Source organism: Triticum dicoccoides, chromosome 6B (assembly GCF_002162155.2).
Source record: "Triticum dicoccoides isolate Atlit2015 ecotype Zavitan chromosome 6B, WEW_v2.0, whole genome shotgun sequence".
Classification (NCBI taxonomy): Eukaryota; Viridiplantae; Streptophyta; class Magnoliopsida; order Poales; family Poaceae; genus Triticum; species Triticum dicoccoides.
This window is the reverse complement of record NC_041391.1, coordinates 71,889,041-71,905,981: the sequence shown is the minus strand read 5'-3', so window position 1 is coordinate 71,905,981 and position 16,941 is coordinate 71,889,041. Positions and strand designations below refer to the sequence as shown.

General features: G+C 45.1%; 1 protein-coding gene across 1 annotated transcript; it reads right to left on the bottom strand.

Annotated features, from left to right (window-relative positions):
• Positions 1-2,762: 2,762 nt before the first annotated feature.
• On the bottom strand, positions 2,763-5,943 carry LOC119322883 (eukaryotic translation initiation factor 3 subunit J-A-like). Its single transcript, XM_037596421.1, has 6 exons — positions 5,744-5,943; positions 4,572-4,690; positions 3,854-3,996; positions 3,618-3,768; positions 3,368-3,527; positions 2,763-3,196 (listed from the first exon to the last, which is right to left on the bottom strand). Exons 1-6 carry the CDS (start codon positions 5,754-5,756, stop codon positions 3,096-3,098), a joined length of 687 nt encoding a protein of 228 aa, XP_037452318.1. The 5' UTR covers positions 5,757-5,943; the 3' UTR covers positions 2,763-3,095.
• Between the last annotated feature and the right edge of the window lie 10,998 nt (positions 5,944-16,941).

Here is a 16,941-nt window from a genome sequence, read left to right as displayed (position 1 = left end):
AAAAGGGGAGAACGGAGAGCGGTCTTCAAGGTCAATGTCGCCGCAGCCAAGTTCGCCGCCCAGCGCGAGGAGCTGGAGGCCGCGCGGCGCAAAGCCGCTGCCGACGAGAAGGAGGACCTCGTCAATAAAGCGCACACCATCCTCATGCTTGGCATGGGTCGTCCTGCCGGGTTCCCTGCAGCGGCCGTCGGCCCGGCGAGCACAGGCTCGTCGGTCGCCCGGCCTACGCACTGCCAGTCGTCGACGTCGCGCACCGCGCCCATGTCGCCCGGCTTCCCTCCGCCAAGGCACGACGGCCAGACCCGTTTCTCGGGGTCGCCGGACGTGGGCTTGTTCGCGCCGTCCACACCGCGCCCCGCGGCCGTCATCGACCTCAACGTCACGCCTGCGTCCGGTAGCGGCGGGCGGCCGTCCGTCGAGATGCTAAGAAAGCATGCATGGGCACCGTTCACGGGCACCATGCCGGCCCCCCGCGTCTTGTTTGACGGAATGCCAACCCCAACGCCAGCGGTCGACGACCCCTTCTACAACCGCTACATGGAGGACGTGATCTTCGACGGTGGGCATGGCCGTGCCTACGACCCTGATGAGACCCAAAGTCAGGATGGCCGCGCCGAGTACGTCCTCGATGAAGAGGCCGACGACCGTGCTGACTACGACCATGGTGACTCGTGGCATGAAGACGATGACATCTATGTCGAAGGTGATGAAGAAGAAGAAGAAGGCAATGACGTTGATATTAGTGGTGCGCCATTGTTCATCGACGAGCTCATCCAAAGAGCGGAGGCACAAAAGAAGAGGAAGAGCATTCGCACGGGTTCATATACACAAGATGAGGACAAGTTGATTTGCCAAGTTTGGATGGAGATTAGCCAAGATCCGAGGACCGGCGCGCAACAAAAGGGCATTGTTTTCTGGACGAGAGTCCACAAAACATTCCATGAAAGGAAGATGTTTGAGCCCTACCAAATTACAAGCAACCGTGGCATCGGCTCGATTCAAAAAAGATGGTTGTTCATCCAACAAGAGTGCAACAAGTATTGCGCCGCATTTGAGAGCGTTGAAGCACGGCCCGTGAGTGGTCTCGGCGTTGGGGACATGGTATGATCTCCTCTTTCTAGCCCTTTCCTTACTACGGCCATGAGACTTCGGCCGTGTATATGTTTGCATGTTCACTTGTTGTTGATCATGTGGTGCAGGCATTCCAATCTTTGGAGGCATTCAAGGCCCGGCACAATGAAAAGCCATTCACTCTTACGCATTGTTGGACGATCATCAACAATTGCCCTAAGTTCAAGGATCAATACCGTGAACTTCAAAGAAAGCGAGGCAAGAAGACGGCCAAGTTCGCCGGAGGTGGGGATGGCGAGGCGTTGAAGAGGCCGAGGGGCAAGACCAACTCCAAGGTGGACGACATACGTGACGCCTCATCCATGGCCTTGCATGAGACTTTGCATGGCATGATGTCTCAAAAGGATGTGAGGGACGAGAAGAAGCGGCAAAGCAAGGACGAGCAAATGAAGCAATACCTAGACCTTCAAAGACAGAAGCTTGAGATGGAGGAGGCGGCCAAGAGGAGGAAGATCGACATGGAGGAGGCGGCCCGGCAAAGGCAGCTCGACATGGAGGAGACGGCCCGGCAAAGGCAGCTCGACATCGAGGCCGACAACGTCAATGCCAGGCAGAGGCAGCTCGGCATCGAGGCCACCAATGCCGCCACCAAAGCGAAGGAGGTGGCCCTTGCGATCATGAACGTGGACTTGTCGAAGATGAGCGACAAGAAGAGGCCCTGGTTCGAGGCCAGGCAGAAGGAGATGCTCGACGCTGAAGGCCTGAACTAGGTCGTCCGATCGGCGTGGCCGTTCTTTTTGAGGCTGGCATGGGTGCCGCCCGCCCGCCCGTCGGGCCGCTGGTAGTGTGCCGGCGAGAAAACAATCATTTTGAAGGTCGGCTGTGTTGCCGGCGAGGAGAACTATTCATTTTGGAGGCTGGCTGTGTTGCCGGCCGCTGGCTGATGCCGGCGATGGACGTGTAGGCCGCTGGCTCTGCTGTCGGCGTGATGAACCGAGGCCGCCGCTGGCCTGAACTAGGGCTTGACATTTGAAATGTTGCTTTTAGTTTTTTAAGTATACACGGACAGGATAGGGCAAATGGATGCGGCCGCGCGCTGGGCGCACGGCCACCGCATCCCAGGACAGGCCCGGACACGATTCCAAACCCTACCCAAACGGACAGAATCCGGACAAAACAGACGTCCGTTTGGGGTCGCGCGGTGGAGTTGGCCTTATGAGCCTTACCTTTTCTGTACGGAACAAAAACTTTCCTTTTTTGGATCGACTCCAAGGATGGCTAGGGAGCAGCCGTTTGCTCCCTAGACACGTCCGAAAAAATAATAATGATAATTGCAATCCAGTTCCAATCTCATGCATCAAGCGGGACTTCACCCGTGCTTCACGCTGGTCACCTTTTTCTCGAGACAATTCACTGGTCGCACTCTTTTGAATTTTCGTCACGAACACTGCGCCCGGACCGAAAATGGCAGCTATGATTGGCGGCCAACGTCCTAGAACTGCTGGCCGCAGGCCCGACGTGACAGAAAACAATGACATTTGTCTACAAAAGAAGCATGCCTACGTGTGACTTGTTCTGAGCACTATGCAGCATACGACTTGAGATGATGCTCGCAGATTCAGAGCCATGCCAAATAAAAATGCTGGAATAACCAGATACTCTCTTTCAAAGCACTCACAAGAACTCGAGAATTTAAACGAGGCAACCACCAAAATTTACTTGCATGACTCCAATATAACCAGAAACACGTTATAGTACAGTTGGCCAAAAAGGAACAGATCCCGACCCACAGAACAAGAGTAAAAAAGCACAAACAGGTCTTGAACAAGAAAAACGCCTCAGGGAGCCGCAAGCGTTCTTCTTATTCTCCGAGTGTCAAAATCAACCTCAAATAGATAAGACATGTTCCCACTGCAGTTCCAAGTGTTCAGGTGCCTCTGAAGGGAATACAGACCGCCGCAAACCCTAATCTCTGCTTTGCCTCAAAGGTATTACACGGAAGAGGCTATTCCCCTCCCAGCCAATCACATGAAGTCGAACTCGTCGGGGTCATCAAAAGATGCACCCGGTCCGGCAACAAAGTCCTCCTCTCCTTTCTCTATATGGAGCTGCTTCTTTTTTGCTCCTGGAGATTTATGGCAAACATCAGCATAGATGGCATATTGATAGTAACAGCATTCCCATCCTAGCCTACATATGTTTGGCTAGAAATATAAAGTGCAGCATACCCCTCCTAGCCTACATATTATGCTTGGCCAGAAACAGAAAGTGCCTAGATTAGGTCCAAGAATCTCACCTCCTTTCTTTTTGCCTGCTGCAGCTTCTTTCTCAGCCTTGATCTTTTCATTGGCAATTGCCGTGACGGAGGAGGATATTTCTTTCGCATCCGCACCTTTTAACGGTGTCATGGAAAGTCTCATGACATTCTTAAGTAGACCCATGTAGTGAAAGCTTTTCTGTATACATGAGCCAAGGATGTCAGTTCCTGAAGGAAAGGGAGTCCCAATGCAAACCAAACAGAGAGCTCTGCAAAACGTTGAACAGACCTCATAGGGGCGAATTTTGTTTGCGATAAGCTCAGCATATTCCGCAAAGTCGCTCTCAGACTTCGGGATGAAAGTCTCTAGTGACTTTTCACTGCCGTCCTTCTTTGCAAAAAGCTCTGCTGTTGCCTTGAAGTCAGCTTCTTCCACTAGCCTGTAATAAGTAAAGCATCAGAGTGAACAAACTGAATGGTAGGCACATCGTACCAGAAGGTGACAGTAAAAAGAAATAGCAATACCTTTGTTGGCGAAGCTTCTCTGAAATAGGATCATCAAGAACATCATCTTCCACTACTTCAGTACTCGTTGAGGGCTGTTTGCCTTTTTTCACAGCAGCTTTAGCACTAGGTTTTGGAGCAGGCTTTTCTACAGGTTTAGGTTTCTGCATTGTATGTATTACAGAACCAGTGTTGAATCAATGACAATTCAATATTAGTAGCACATATCCAAATAAAAGCTTACTACTGACAGCATAGCATAAACATGAAGTTTCTGGTAATGAATTTGCACATCAGAACCAGTCATACACAAAAGAGCATATATGGTCACTGTTAAACAATTCACCAAGCATATACTTGTTGAGGCAAAATGAATAAACCACGCGAACAGACAGAACATAGTGCAAGGACACAGCAGTTCGATTTTGAAATTCATGGCGACAATGAACACCAAGGATTACTTGGCGGATTTCCAGCAACAGTACAAAATCATTGGGGGTGGAATTAATATTTGGTAAGTTGGCACATGCCACATGTCCCTGATAACCCTCAAATTGGATGTTACTTTCTAGTTTCACATATTTGCAGTGCTAATAATGCCCAGAAATAAATGAAAAAAATCTGAAAATAACCAGGTGATTTCCTTTTTAAACTTTCTATAAATGAAGAGCTACAAAAATGTGGACCAGGAGGGAAGAGGGGCTATGTGCACTAAAAAGTGTGCAAATCTTTCCAGTACCTCTTCCTCCTCTTCCCATGATTCTTTGACATCATCTTCATCCACATCTTCATCTTCCCAGTTACTTTTAAGAGGTTGGGCTTTCACAACAGGTGCGATTGGTTGAAAATCATCATTCTCTGTTAATACCAAAAATAAATAAATATGAAGTGTCAGAGCCAACAAGCACCATAGATTCAATAAATAAAAGTGACGATTTCAAGGCTTCCTACAACCTGTTTCCGATAATGCACTAAAGTTTGTCTTTAATAAAATGTGGCAAGCACCATCAGATATCACTCAACCTCCCAAAATAAATAAATTGTACAAACAGGAATTCAGCCGAATTCCTAGGTCACAAACTCGCAACATCGCATTAACCATCAAAATACTGTGTGTGCAATGATCTCGCTAACAAGTCCAAACTACAAGTAACACATTTTGTAGCACACCTAAGAACAGCACAGGCCATCGCAATAATGTAACCTGTCAAGGGCTGCTCTAAGCTAGCATAGTTGCCCATGCAAATTCACTGTCTAGTCTGTACAACGAAAGTAAGAACCCGCCCTAAATGCTCTACATGTCTCCTAAATTGCTAGACAAACAAAAGCAGCGCAAAATACTTCAGGAAATCACGAAATCATTACATTGTACTCCCTCTGTAAACTAATATAAGAGTGTTTAAATCACTAAAATAGTAATCTAAACGCTCTCTTATATTTGTTTACGGAGGGAGTAGTACTGAAACAGAAACATGCATAGGGCTAACTGATTACGGGCGGTGCCAGGGCTCAGAAAACAACACACAGCCTGCGCCTGGAACTGGTCGATGTACTCCGCAGAGTACACAAACAAGTATTCCGTACAAGTACCAAAAACCCAAATTACTAACGATTGCGCCCAGAATCTTAAACGCAGTGGGATCTCAGCAGCAACGTGGCCCTATCTCACGCACAATCGCAGCGCCGAAAATTCGCGATTATCATCGCGCGCAGGCAGCCCACTAGGTCCGCCAATCGCCAGACGGACTGGTCGCGCCGGCTCAACAACCGGCGCCTAAGATTCGGCGGCTCAAGGGAGGTTTGTCGGTCGCAAAATCGAACTGCCCGCGTCGGGAACGAATCGAGCATCAGCTCCCACGCAGATCGGGAGGCGCGGGAGAGAGAGAGATAGGGGGAGAGGGAGGCGCTCACCCCAGTCCTCCATCGTGGGCGGAAGTCCTCGAGATCTGAAGCGGGTGGCGGCGGTGACGGAACGGCGAACGGACGGGGTGGACGGGGGAGGGGTCTAGGGTTTCCGCGGCGAGGCGGCGGCGGCGGCTGGTGGCGGGGGAGGAGAGGGGAGGGGGCAGGAGGGTTCTGGAAGGGAAAGGATTGACGGGTCGGGCTCTGCCTAGCTGGCTCTGCGTGCTTGCCTGTTTGGGTCGCCTTCTCGGCCTGGCTGGCTGGCTCGTGGCTCGTGCTGCGTTGGTGTGGGGAGTGGCGGCTTTCGCACCGGCCAATGCGTAGCGTATATACGACGCGTGCGAGTAGGCGGAACGGGACGGAATGGATGCGGTCACGAGTTACGTCCGGGCGTCCGGGTTACTCTTCCATGAATTTGATCGGAAAATTCGTTGGGTTTTAGTCAAATCATGGGAGTATTTGTCTCTTTTTTTTCTAAGTTACAGTGCAGTATTTTCCCTCTAAAGAAATATAAGACGTTTTAGCTCGGTATTTTTCTTTTTTATTCAGGAGGGAAGAACTCGCGCTTTAGCACCATTCCCTTATTAAATGTGTTGTAGTTGAAGAACCCATCGTCCGTGCAATGTTATGAGATGGTTGGTGCGGACATGATCATCTCCTCGCAAAAAAAGGATATGATCATTGTTGTAGCTTATCCAAAGCTATGTGTCTCGTGAGGAATTCACCTTTTCTAATCTAGTCAGAGGCCCTTGTAACAATGATACAGAATTCAATGGTAGTATACATCATTCTTGTGGTCATGGTGCAAAATAAATCGAAGCTATATGACTTGTGGAGAACATGTCAAAACTACATCGCAAAACTTACGGTTTTTGCATCTAAAAATGCCCGGTTTCAACGAGTTTTAGATAATTTTAAGCAATTTTTTCTGTTGGTCGTAGACAAAAAATAATTGATTTTTATCGATAGCTCGTACCAAGTTTTAACATTGAAACTTAACATATTTTTTAAAAGTTGTCAAAAATATATTCAAAATGGATCTTATTTTAAAGCGTTGGTCACAAGAAACACGAATATGAAAACAAAACTTAATTTGGAATTTTTGTTTATAAGATATAGAACTTTGAAAATCGAAAGCCAAAATAAAAGGGCGGCACCATGGACCTGAGTGCCCCTGCACTTGCGTGCCGCAAAAGGGAGCACCTGATATTCTCCTCGGGATGGGCAGATATGTGATGATATATGATGTAAGACTTCATTTCATATGGGCCATAAGAAGAATGACAACTTTTTCGTCAGATCTGCTTATCATTGTGCTTGGGACTGTCAGCATGAGAGAAAGCTAAAGCGGACCAGTAACATTGGCTTGTCACCATCAGAGGTAAAGATCTTTGTTTGCAGGGCTCTAAAGGGTGCTATCCCATGCGAAGGAATTCTTGCCAACAGACATAATAGTTTGAGTGGTCAATGCTCTCTGTGCTCTATTGATTGTGAGAGTATTAACCATGCTCTATTTCGGTGCACTAAGACACAAATGATGAGACTTATGTGCAAAGTGGGAAGAACTCACACTTTGTTATTCAGGCAGGAAGAACTCACACTTTAGTGTCATTCCCTTACTAAATGTGTTGTAATTGAATGGTTCAAAAAAAATGCGTTGCAGATGAAGAACTCATCGTCCGTGTGATGTTATGAGATGGTTGGTGCGGATATGATCATTCCCTCGAAAAAAATTAGAAAAGGATATGATCATTGTTGTAGCTTATCCAAAGCTATGTGTCTCGTGAGGAATTCACCTGTCTAATCTAGTCAGATGCCCTTGTAACATTGATACATAATTCAATGGTGGTGTACATCATTCTTGTGATCGTGTGTCGCAAAAGGGAGCCCCCGACATTCTCCTCAGCATGGGCAGATATGTGATTGATATATGTTGTAAGACTTCATTTCATATGGGCCGTAAGAAGAATGGCAACTTTTTGGTCACATGTACTTATCATTGTGCTTGGGACTATCAGCATGAGAGAAAGCTAAAGAGGACTAGTAACATTGGCTTGTTGTCCAGGAGCCCAATTTGCAAGTTGCTATGGTTTTGAAATTTGAATGTTACCATTAGAGGTAAAGACCTTTGTTCGCATGGCTCTAAGGGGTGCTATCCCGTGCGAAGGAGTTCTTGCCAACAGACATAACAGTTTGAGTTGTCAATGTTCTCTGTGCTCTATTGATTGTGAGAGTATTAACCATGCTCTATTTCGGTGCCCTAAGATGCAAATGATGAGGCTTATGTGCAAAGTGGGAATAGAGTATCTATGTTGGAAATATCATTTCATGAGCAGCGATGTGGTCCCACGCTACCCCTAGAGTTGGCTGGTGTGAACATCTCGCGGTCACCAGTTGGGGCCAAATTTAGTGTTTTGACCCTTTGTGCAAAGTTTAGCCGGATTTGAGCCCGGTTTCAAAAAAAATCGGGATTTGACCCCTTTTCCTACCGCCGGGGTCGCTAGCGGTAGGGTATAATAGCCTACCACCGAGGACCCTGGTGGCAGGCCACTTATCCATGTTAGCGCCAGTAAACGGCATTGTCGCCTCTGTCGTCAATCCTACCGCCGAAGCCCCTAGTGGCAGATTGTTGCGGAACGTAGTAATTTCAAAAATTTCCTACGTACACGCAAGATCATGGTGATGGCATAGCAACGAGAGGGGAGAGTGTTGTCCACGTACCCTCGTAGACCGTAAGCGGAAGCGTTAGAACAACGCGGTTGATGTAGTCGTATGTCTTCACGGCCCGACCGATCAAGCACCGAAACTACGGCACCTCCGAGTTCTAGCACACGTTCAGCTCGATGACGTCCCTCGAACTCCGATCCAGCCGAGTGTCGAGGGAGAGTTCCGTCAGCACGACGGTGTGGTGACGATCTTGATGTACTACCGATGCAGGGCTTTGCCTAAGCACCGCTACGATATTATCGAGGTGGATTATGATGGAGGGGGAACCGCACACGGCTAAGAGATCCAAGGGATCAATTGTTGTTCTTCCTAGAGGTGCCCCCCTGCCCCCGTATATAAAGGAGCCAGGGGGAGGGGGTCGGCCGGCCAGGAGGGGCGCGCCAGGAGGAGTCATCCTCCCACCGGGAGTAGGACTCCCCCCCTTCCTTGTTGGAGTAGGAGAGAAGGAAAGAGGGGGAGAGGGGGAAGGAAAAGGGGGCTGCACCCCTTGTCCAATTCGGACCAGAGGGGGGCTGCACACCTCCTTCCTTTCGGCCTCTCTCCTCTATTCCCGTATGGCCCAATAAGGCCCATATACTCCCCGGCGAATTCCCGTAACTCTCCGGTACTCCGAAAAATATCCGAATCACTCGGAACCTTTCCGAAGTCCGAATATAGTCGTCCAATATATCGATCTTTATGTCTCGACCATTTCGAGACTCCTCGTCATGTCCCCGATCTCATACGGGACTCCGAACTCCTTCGGTACATCAAAAATCATAAACTCATAATAAAACTGTCATCGAAACCTTAAGCGTGCGAACCCTACGGGTTCGAGAACTATGTAGACATGACCTATAACTATTCTCGGTCAATAACCAATAGCGGAACCTAGATGCCCATATTGGCTCCTACATATTCTACAAAGATCTTTATCGGTCAAACCGCATAACAACATACGTTGTTCCCTTTGTCATCGGTATGTTACTTGCCCGAGATTTGATCGTCGGTATCCAATACCTAGTTCAATCTCGTTACCGGCAAGTCTCTTTACTCGTTACGTAATGCATCATCCCGTAACCAACTCATTGGTCACATTGCTTGCAAGGCTTATAGTGATGTGCATTACCGAGAGGGCCCAGAGATACCTCTCCGACAATCGGAGTGACAAAACCTAATCTCGAAATATGCCAACCCAACATGTACCTTTGGAGACACCTGTAGTACTTCTTTATAATCACCCAGTTATGTTGTGACGTTTGGTAGCACCCAAAGTGTTCCTCCGGCAAACGGGAGTTGCATAATCTCATAGTTACAGGAACATGTATAAGTCATGAAGAAAGCAATAGCAACATACTAAACGATCAAGTGCTAGGCTAACGGAATGGGTCATGTCAATCACATCATTCTCCTAATGATGTGACCTCATTAATCAAATGACAACACATGTCTATGGTTAGGAAACAAAACCATCTTTGATTAATGAGCTAGTCAAGTAGAGGCATACTAGTGACTATATGTTTGTCTATGTATTCACACATGTATCATGTTTCCGGTTAATACAATTCTAGCATGAATAATAAACATTTATCATGAAATAAGGAAATAAATAATAACTTTATTATTGCCTCTAGGGCATATTTCCTTCAGTCTCCCACTTGCACTAGAGTCAATAATCTAGTTCACATCGCTATGTGATTTAACACCAATATTCACATCTGCATGTGATTAATACCCATAGTTCACATCATCATGTGATCAACACCCAAAAGGTTTACTAGAGTCAATAATCTAGTTCACATCGCTATGTGATTAACACCCAAAGAGTACTAAGGTATGATCATGTTTTGCTCGTGAGAGAGGTTTAGTCAACGGGTCTGTCATATTACAGAGTCGTATGTATTTTGCAAATATTCTATGTCTACAATGCTTTGCACGGAGCTACTCTAGCTAATTGCTTCCACTTTCAATATGTATCCAGATTGAGACTTAGAGTCATCTGGATCAATGTAAAAGTTTGCATCGATGTAACTTTTACGACGAACTCTTTTATCACCTCCATAATCGAGAAACATCTCCTTATTCCACTAAGGATAATTTTGACCAATGTCCAGTGATCTACTCTTAGATCACTATTGTACTCCCTTGCCAAACCAGGGCAGAGTATACAATAGTTCTGGTCCATAGCATGGCATACTTTTATAGAACCTATGACTGATGCATAGGGAATGACTTTCATTCTCTTTCTATTTTCTGCTGTGGTCGGGATTTGAGTCTTACTCAATTTCATACCTTGCAACACAGGCAAGAACTCTTTCTTTGACTGTTCCATTTTGAACTACTTCAAAAAATTTATCAAGGTATGTACTCATTGAAAAACTTATCAAGCGTCTTGATCTATCTATATAGATCTTGATGCTCAATGTGTAAGCAGCTTCACCGAGGTCTTTATTTGAAAGAAATCCTTTCAAACACTCCTTTATGCTTTGCAGAATAATTCTACATTATTTCCGATCAACAATATATCATTCACATATACTTAACAGAAATGTTGTAGTGCTCCCACTCACTTTCTTGTAAATACAGGCTTCACCGTAAATCTGTACAAAACTATATGCTTTGATCAACTTATCAAAGCGTATATTCCAACTCTGAGATGCTTGCACCAGTCCATTGATGAATCGCTGGAGCTTGCACATTTTGTTAGCACCTTTCGGATCGTCAAAAACTTCTGGTTGTATCATATACAACTCTCCTTTAAGAAAACCATTAAGGAATGCAGTTTTGACATCCATTTGCCAGATTTCATAAAATATGGCAATTGCTAACATGATTCAGACAGACTTAAGCATCGATACGAGTGAGAAAATCTCATCGTATTCAACACCTTGAACTTGTCGAAAACCTTTCGCAACAAGTCGAGCTTAGTAGATAGTAACACTACTATCAGTGTTCGTCTTCCTCTTGAAGATCCATTTATTTAACATGGCTTGCTGATCATTGAGCAAGTCAATCAAAGTCCATACTTTGTTCTCATACATGGATCATATCTCAGATTTTATGGCCTCATGCCATTTCGCGGAATCTGGGCTCATCATCGCTTCCTCATAGTTCGTAGGTTCATCATGGTCTAGTAACATGACTTCCAGAACATGATTACCGTACCACTCTGGTGCGGATCTTACTCTGGAAGACCTACGAGGTTTGGTAGCAACTTGATCTGAAGTTTCATGATCATCATCATTAACTTCCTCACTAATTGGTGTAGGAATCACTAGAATTGATTTCTGTGATGAACTACTTTCCAATAAGGAAGAAGGTACAATTACCTCATCAAGTTCTACTTTCCTCCCACTCACTTCTTTCGAGAGAAACTCCTTCTCTAGAAAGGATCCATTCTTAGCAACAAAGATTTTTGCCTTTGGATCTGTGATAGAAGGAGTACCCAACAGTTTCCTTTGGGTATTCTATGAAGACGCACTTCTCCGATTTGGGTTCGAGCTTATCAGGTTGAAAAACTTTTTCATATAAGCATCGCAACTCCAAACTTTAAGAAACGACAGCTTAGGTTTACTGCTAAACCATAGTTCATACGGTGTCGTCTCAACAGATTTAGATGGTGCCCTATTAACGTGAATGCAGCTGTCTCTAATGCATAACCCCAAAACGATAATGGTAAATCAGTAAGAGACATCATAGATCGCACCATATCCAATAAAGTGCGGCTACGACGTTCGGACACACCATAACGTTGTGGTGTTCCAGGTGGCGTGAGCTGTGAAACTATTCCACATTGTTTTAGTTGAAGACCAAACTCGTAACTCAAATATTCGTCTCCGCGATCAGACCGCAGAAACTTTATTTTCTTGTTACGATGATTTTTCCACTTCACTCTGAAATTCTTTGAACCTTTCAACTATTTCAGACTTATGTTTCATCAAGTAGATATACCCATATCTGCTCAAATCATTTTGTGAAGGTCAGAAAATAACGATACTTGCCACGAGCATCAACACTCATTGGATCGCATACATCGGTATGTATTATTTCCAATAAGTCAGTAGCTTGTTCCATTGTTCCGGAGAACGGAGTTTTTAGTCATCTTGCCCAAAAGGCACGGTTCGCAAGCATCAAATGATTCATAACCAAGTGATTCCGAAAATCCATCTTTTATGGAGTTTCTTCATGCGCTTTACACCAATATGACCCAAACGGCAGTGCCACAAATAATTTGCACTATCATTATTAACTCTGCATCTTTTGGCATCAATATTATGAATATGTGTATCACTACGATCGAGATCCAACAAACTATTTTTATTGGGTGTATAACCATCGAAGGTCTTATTCATGTAAACAGAATAACAATTATTCTTTAATTTCAAATGAATAACTGTATCCCAATAAACATGATCAAATCATATTCATGCTCAACGCAAATTCTAAATAACATTTATTTAGGTTTAACACTAATCTCGAAAATATAGGGAGTGTGTGATGATGATCATATCAATCTTGGAACTATTTCCAACACTCATTGTCACTTCCCCTCAACTAGTCTCTGTTTATTATGTAACTCCTATTTCGAGTTACTAATCTTAGCAACCTAACAAGTATCAAATACTCAGGGGTTACTATAAACACTAGTAAGGCACATATCAATAACCTGTATATCAAATATACCCTTGTTCACTTTGCCATCCTTCTTATCCACCAAATATTTAGGGAATTTCCGCTTCCAGTGACTATTTCCTTTGCAGTGTAAGCACTCAGTTTCAGGCTATGGTCCAGCTTTGGTCTTCTTCGCAGGAGTGACAACTTGCTTGTCTTTCCACTTGAAGTTCCCTTTCTTTCCCTTTGCCCTTCTCTTGAAACTAGCGGTCTTGTCAATCATCAACACTTGATGCTATCTCTTGATTTCTACCTTCGTCAATTTCAACATCACGAAGAGCTTGGGAATTGTTTTTGTCATCCCTTGCATACTATAGTTCATCACGAAGTTCTAATAACTTAGTGATGGTGACTAGAGAATTCTGTCAATCACTATCTTATCTGGAAGATTAACTCCCACTTGATTCAAGCGATTGAAGTACCCAGACAATCTGAGCACATGCCCACTAGCTGAGCGAATGTCCTCCATCTTTTAGCAATAGAACTTGTTGGAGACTTCATATCTCTCAACTCGGGTATTTGCTTGAAATATTAACTTCAATTCCTGGAACATCTCATATGGTCCACGACGTTCAAAACGCCTTTGAAGTCCCGATTCTAAGCCGTTAAGCATGGTGCACTAAACTATCAAGTAGTCATCTTATTGAGCTAGCCAAACGTTCATAACGTCTGCATCTGCTCCTGCAATAGGTTTGTCACCTAGCGGTGCATCAAGGACATAATTCTTCTGTGCAGCAATGAGGATAATCCTCAGGTTACGGACCCAGTCCGTGTAATTGCTACTAACATTTTTCAACACAATTTTCTCTAGGAACATATCAAAATAAACATACGAAAGCAACAACGCAAGCTATTGATCTACAACATAATTTGCAAAATACTACCAGGACTAAGTTCATGATAAATTTAAGTTCAATTAATCATATTACTTAAGAACTCCCACTTAGATAGACATCCCTCTAATCCTCTAAGTGATCACGTGATCCATATCAACTAAACCATGTCCGATCATCACGTGAGATGGAGTAGTTTCAACGGTGAACATCAATATGTTGATCATATCTACTATATGATTCACGCTCGACCTTTCGGTCTCCGTGTTCCGAGGCCATATCTGTATATGCTAGGCTCGTCAAGTTTAACCTGAGTATTCCGCGTGTGCAACTGTTTTGCACCCGTTGTATTTGAACGTAGAGCCTATCACACCCGATCATCACGTGGTGTCTCAGCACGAAGAACTTTCGCAATGGTGCATACTCAGGGAGAACACTTCTTGATAATTAGTGAGAGATCATCTTAAAATGCTACCGTCAAACAAAACAGAATAAGATGTATAATAGATAAACATCATATGTAATCAAAATATGTGACATGATATGGCCATGATCATCTTGCGCCTTTGATCTCCATCTCCAAAGTACTATCATGATCTCTATCGTTATCGGCACGACACCATGATCTTCATCATCTTGATCTATATCAATGTGTCGTTACATGGTCGTCTCGCCAACTATTGCTCTTGCAACTATTGCTATCGCATAGCGATAAAGTAAAGCAATTATTTGGCACTTGCATCTTATGCAACAAAGAGACAACCATAGGGCTTCTGCCAGTTGCCGATAACTTCAACAAAACATGATCATCTCATACAACAAATTATATCTCATCACGTCTTGACCATATCACATCACAACATGCCCTGCAAAAACAAGTTAGACGTCCTCTACTTTGTTGTTGCAAGTTTTACGTGGCTGCTATGGGCTGAGCAAGAACCGTTCTTACCTACGCATCAAAACCACAACGATAGTTCGTCAAGTTGGTGCTGTTTTAACCTTCGCAAGGACCGGGCGTAGCCACACTCGATTCAGCTAAAGTGAGAGAGACAGACACCCACCAGCCACCTTTAAGCACAAGTGCTCGTAACGGTGAAACCAGTCTCGCGTAAGCGTACGCGTAATGTCGGTCCAGGCCGCTTCATCTCACAATACCGCCGAACCAAAGTATGACATGCGGGTAAGTAGTATGACTTCTATCGCCCACAACTCACTTGTGTTCTACTCGTGCATATAACATCAACGCATAAAAACCTGGCTCGGATGCCACTGTTGGGGAACGTAGTAATTTCAAAAATTTCCTACGTACACGCAAGATCATGGTGATGGCATAGCAACGAGAGGGGAGAGTGTTGTCCACGTACCCTCGTAGACCGTAAGCGGAAGCGTTAGAACAACGCGGTTGATGTAGTCGTACGTCTTCACGGCCCAACCGATCAAGCACCGAAACTACGGCACCTCCGAGTTCTAGCACACGTTCAGCTCGATGACGTCCCTCGAACTCCGATCCAGTCGAGTGTCGAGGGAGAGTTCCGTCGGCACGACGGTGTGGTGACGATCTTGATGTACTACCGACGCAGGGCTTCGCCTAAGCACCGCTACAATATTATCGAGGTGGATTATGGTGGAGGGGGGCACCGCACACGGCTAAGAGATCCAAGGGATCAATTGTTGTTCTTCCTAGAGGTGCCCCCTGCCCCCGTATATAAAGGAGCCAGGGGGAGGGGGTCGGCCGGCCAGGAGGGACGCGCCAGGAGGAGTCCTCCTCCCACCGGGAGTAGGACTCCCCCCTTCCTTGTTGGAGTAGGAGAGAAGGAAAGAGGGGGAGAGGGGGAAGGAAAAGGGGCTGCACCCCTTGTCCAATTCGGACCAGAGGGGGGCTGCGCACCTCCTTCCTTTCGGCCTCTCTCCTCTATTCCCGTATGGCCCAATAAGGCCCATATACTCCCCGGCGAATTCCCGTAACTCTTCGGTACTCCGAAAAATACCCGAATCACTCGGAACCTTTCCGAAGTCCGAATATAGTCGTCCAATATATCGATCTTTATGTCTCGACCATTTCGAGACTCCTCGTCATGTCCCCGATCTCATCCGGGACTCCGAACTCCTTCGGTACATTAAAACTCATAAACTCATAATAAAACTGTCATCGAAACCTTAAGCGTGCGGACCCTACGGGTTCAAGAACTATGTAGACATGACCTAGAACTATTCTCGGTCAATAACCAATAGCGGAACCTAGATGCCCATATTGGATCCTACATATTCTACAAAGATCTTTATCGGTCAAACCGCATAACAACATACGTTGTTCCCTTTGTCATCGGTATGTTACTTGCCCGAGATTTGATCGTCGGTATCCAATACCTAGTTCAATCTCGTTACCGGCAAGTCTCTTTACTCGTTACGTAATGCATCATCCTGTAACCAACTCATTGGTCACATTGCTTGCAAGGCTTATAGTGATGTGCATTACCGAGAGGGCCCAGAGATACCTCTCCGACAATCAGAGTGACAAAACCTAATCTCGAAATATGCCAACCCAACATGTACCTTTGGAGACACCTGTAGTACTCCTTTATAATCACTCAGTTACGTTGTGACGTTTGGTAGCACCCAAAGTGTTCCTCCGGCAAACGGGAGTTGCATAATCTCATAGTTACAGGAACATGTATAAGTCATGAAGAAAGCAATAGAAACATACTAAACGATCAAGTGCTAGGCTAACGGAATGGGTCATGTCAATCACATCATTCTCCTAATGATGTGACCTCATTAATCAAATGACAACACATGTCTATGGTTAGGAAACAAAACCATCTTTGATTAATGAGCTAGTCAAGTAGAGGCATACTAGTGACTATATGTTTGTCTATGTATTCACACATGTATCATGTTTCCGGTTAATACAATTCTAGCATGAATAATAAACATTTATCATGAAATAAGGAAATAAATAATAACTTTATTATTGCCTCTAGGGCATATTTCCTTCAC

Coding starts and splice junctions, on each gene's coding strand:
- LOC119322883 (XM_037596421.1), bottom strand. Junction 3,997..4,571: donor CATGGGAAGAGGAGGAAGAG/GTACTGGAAAGA, acceptor CATACAATGCAG/AAACCTAAACCTGTAGAAAA. Junction 3,769..3,853: donor GAGAAGCTTCGCCAACAAAG/GTATTGCTATTT, acceptor TACTTATTACAG/GCTAGTGGAAGAAGCTGACT.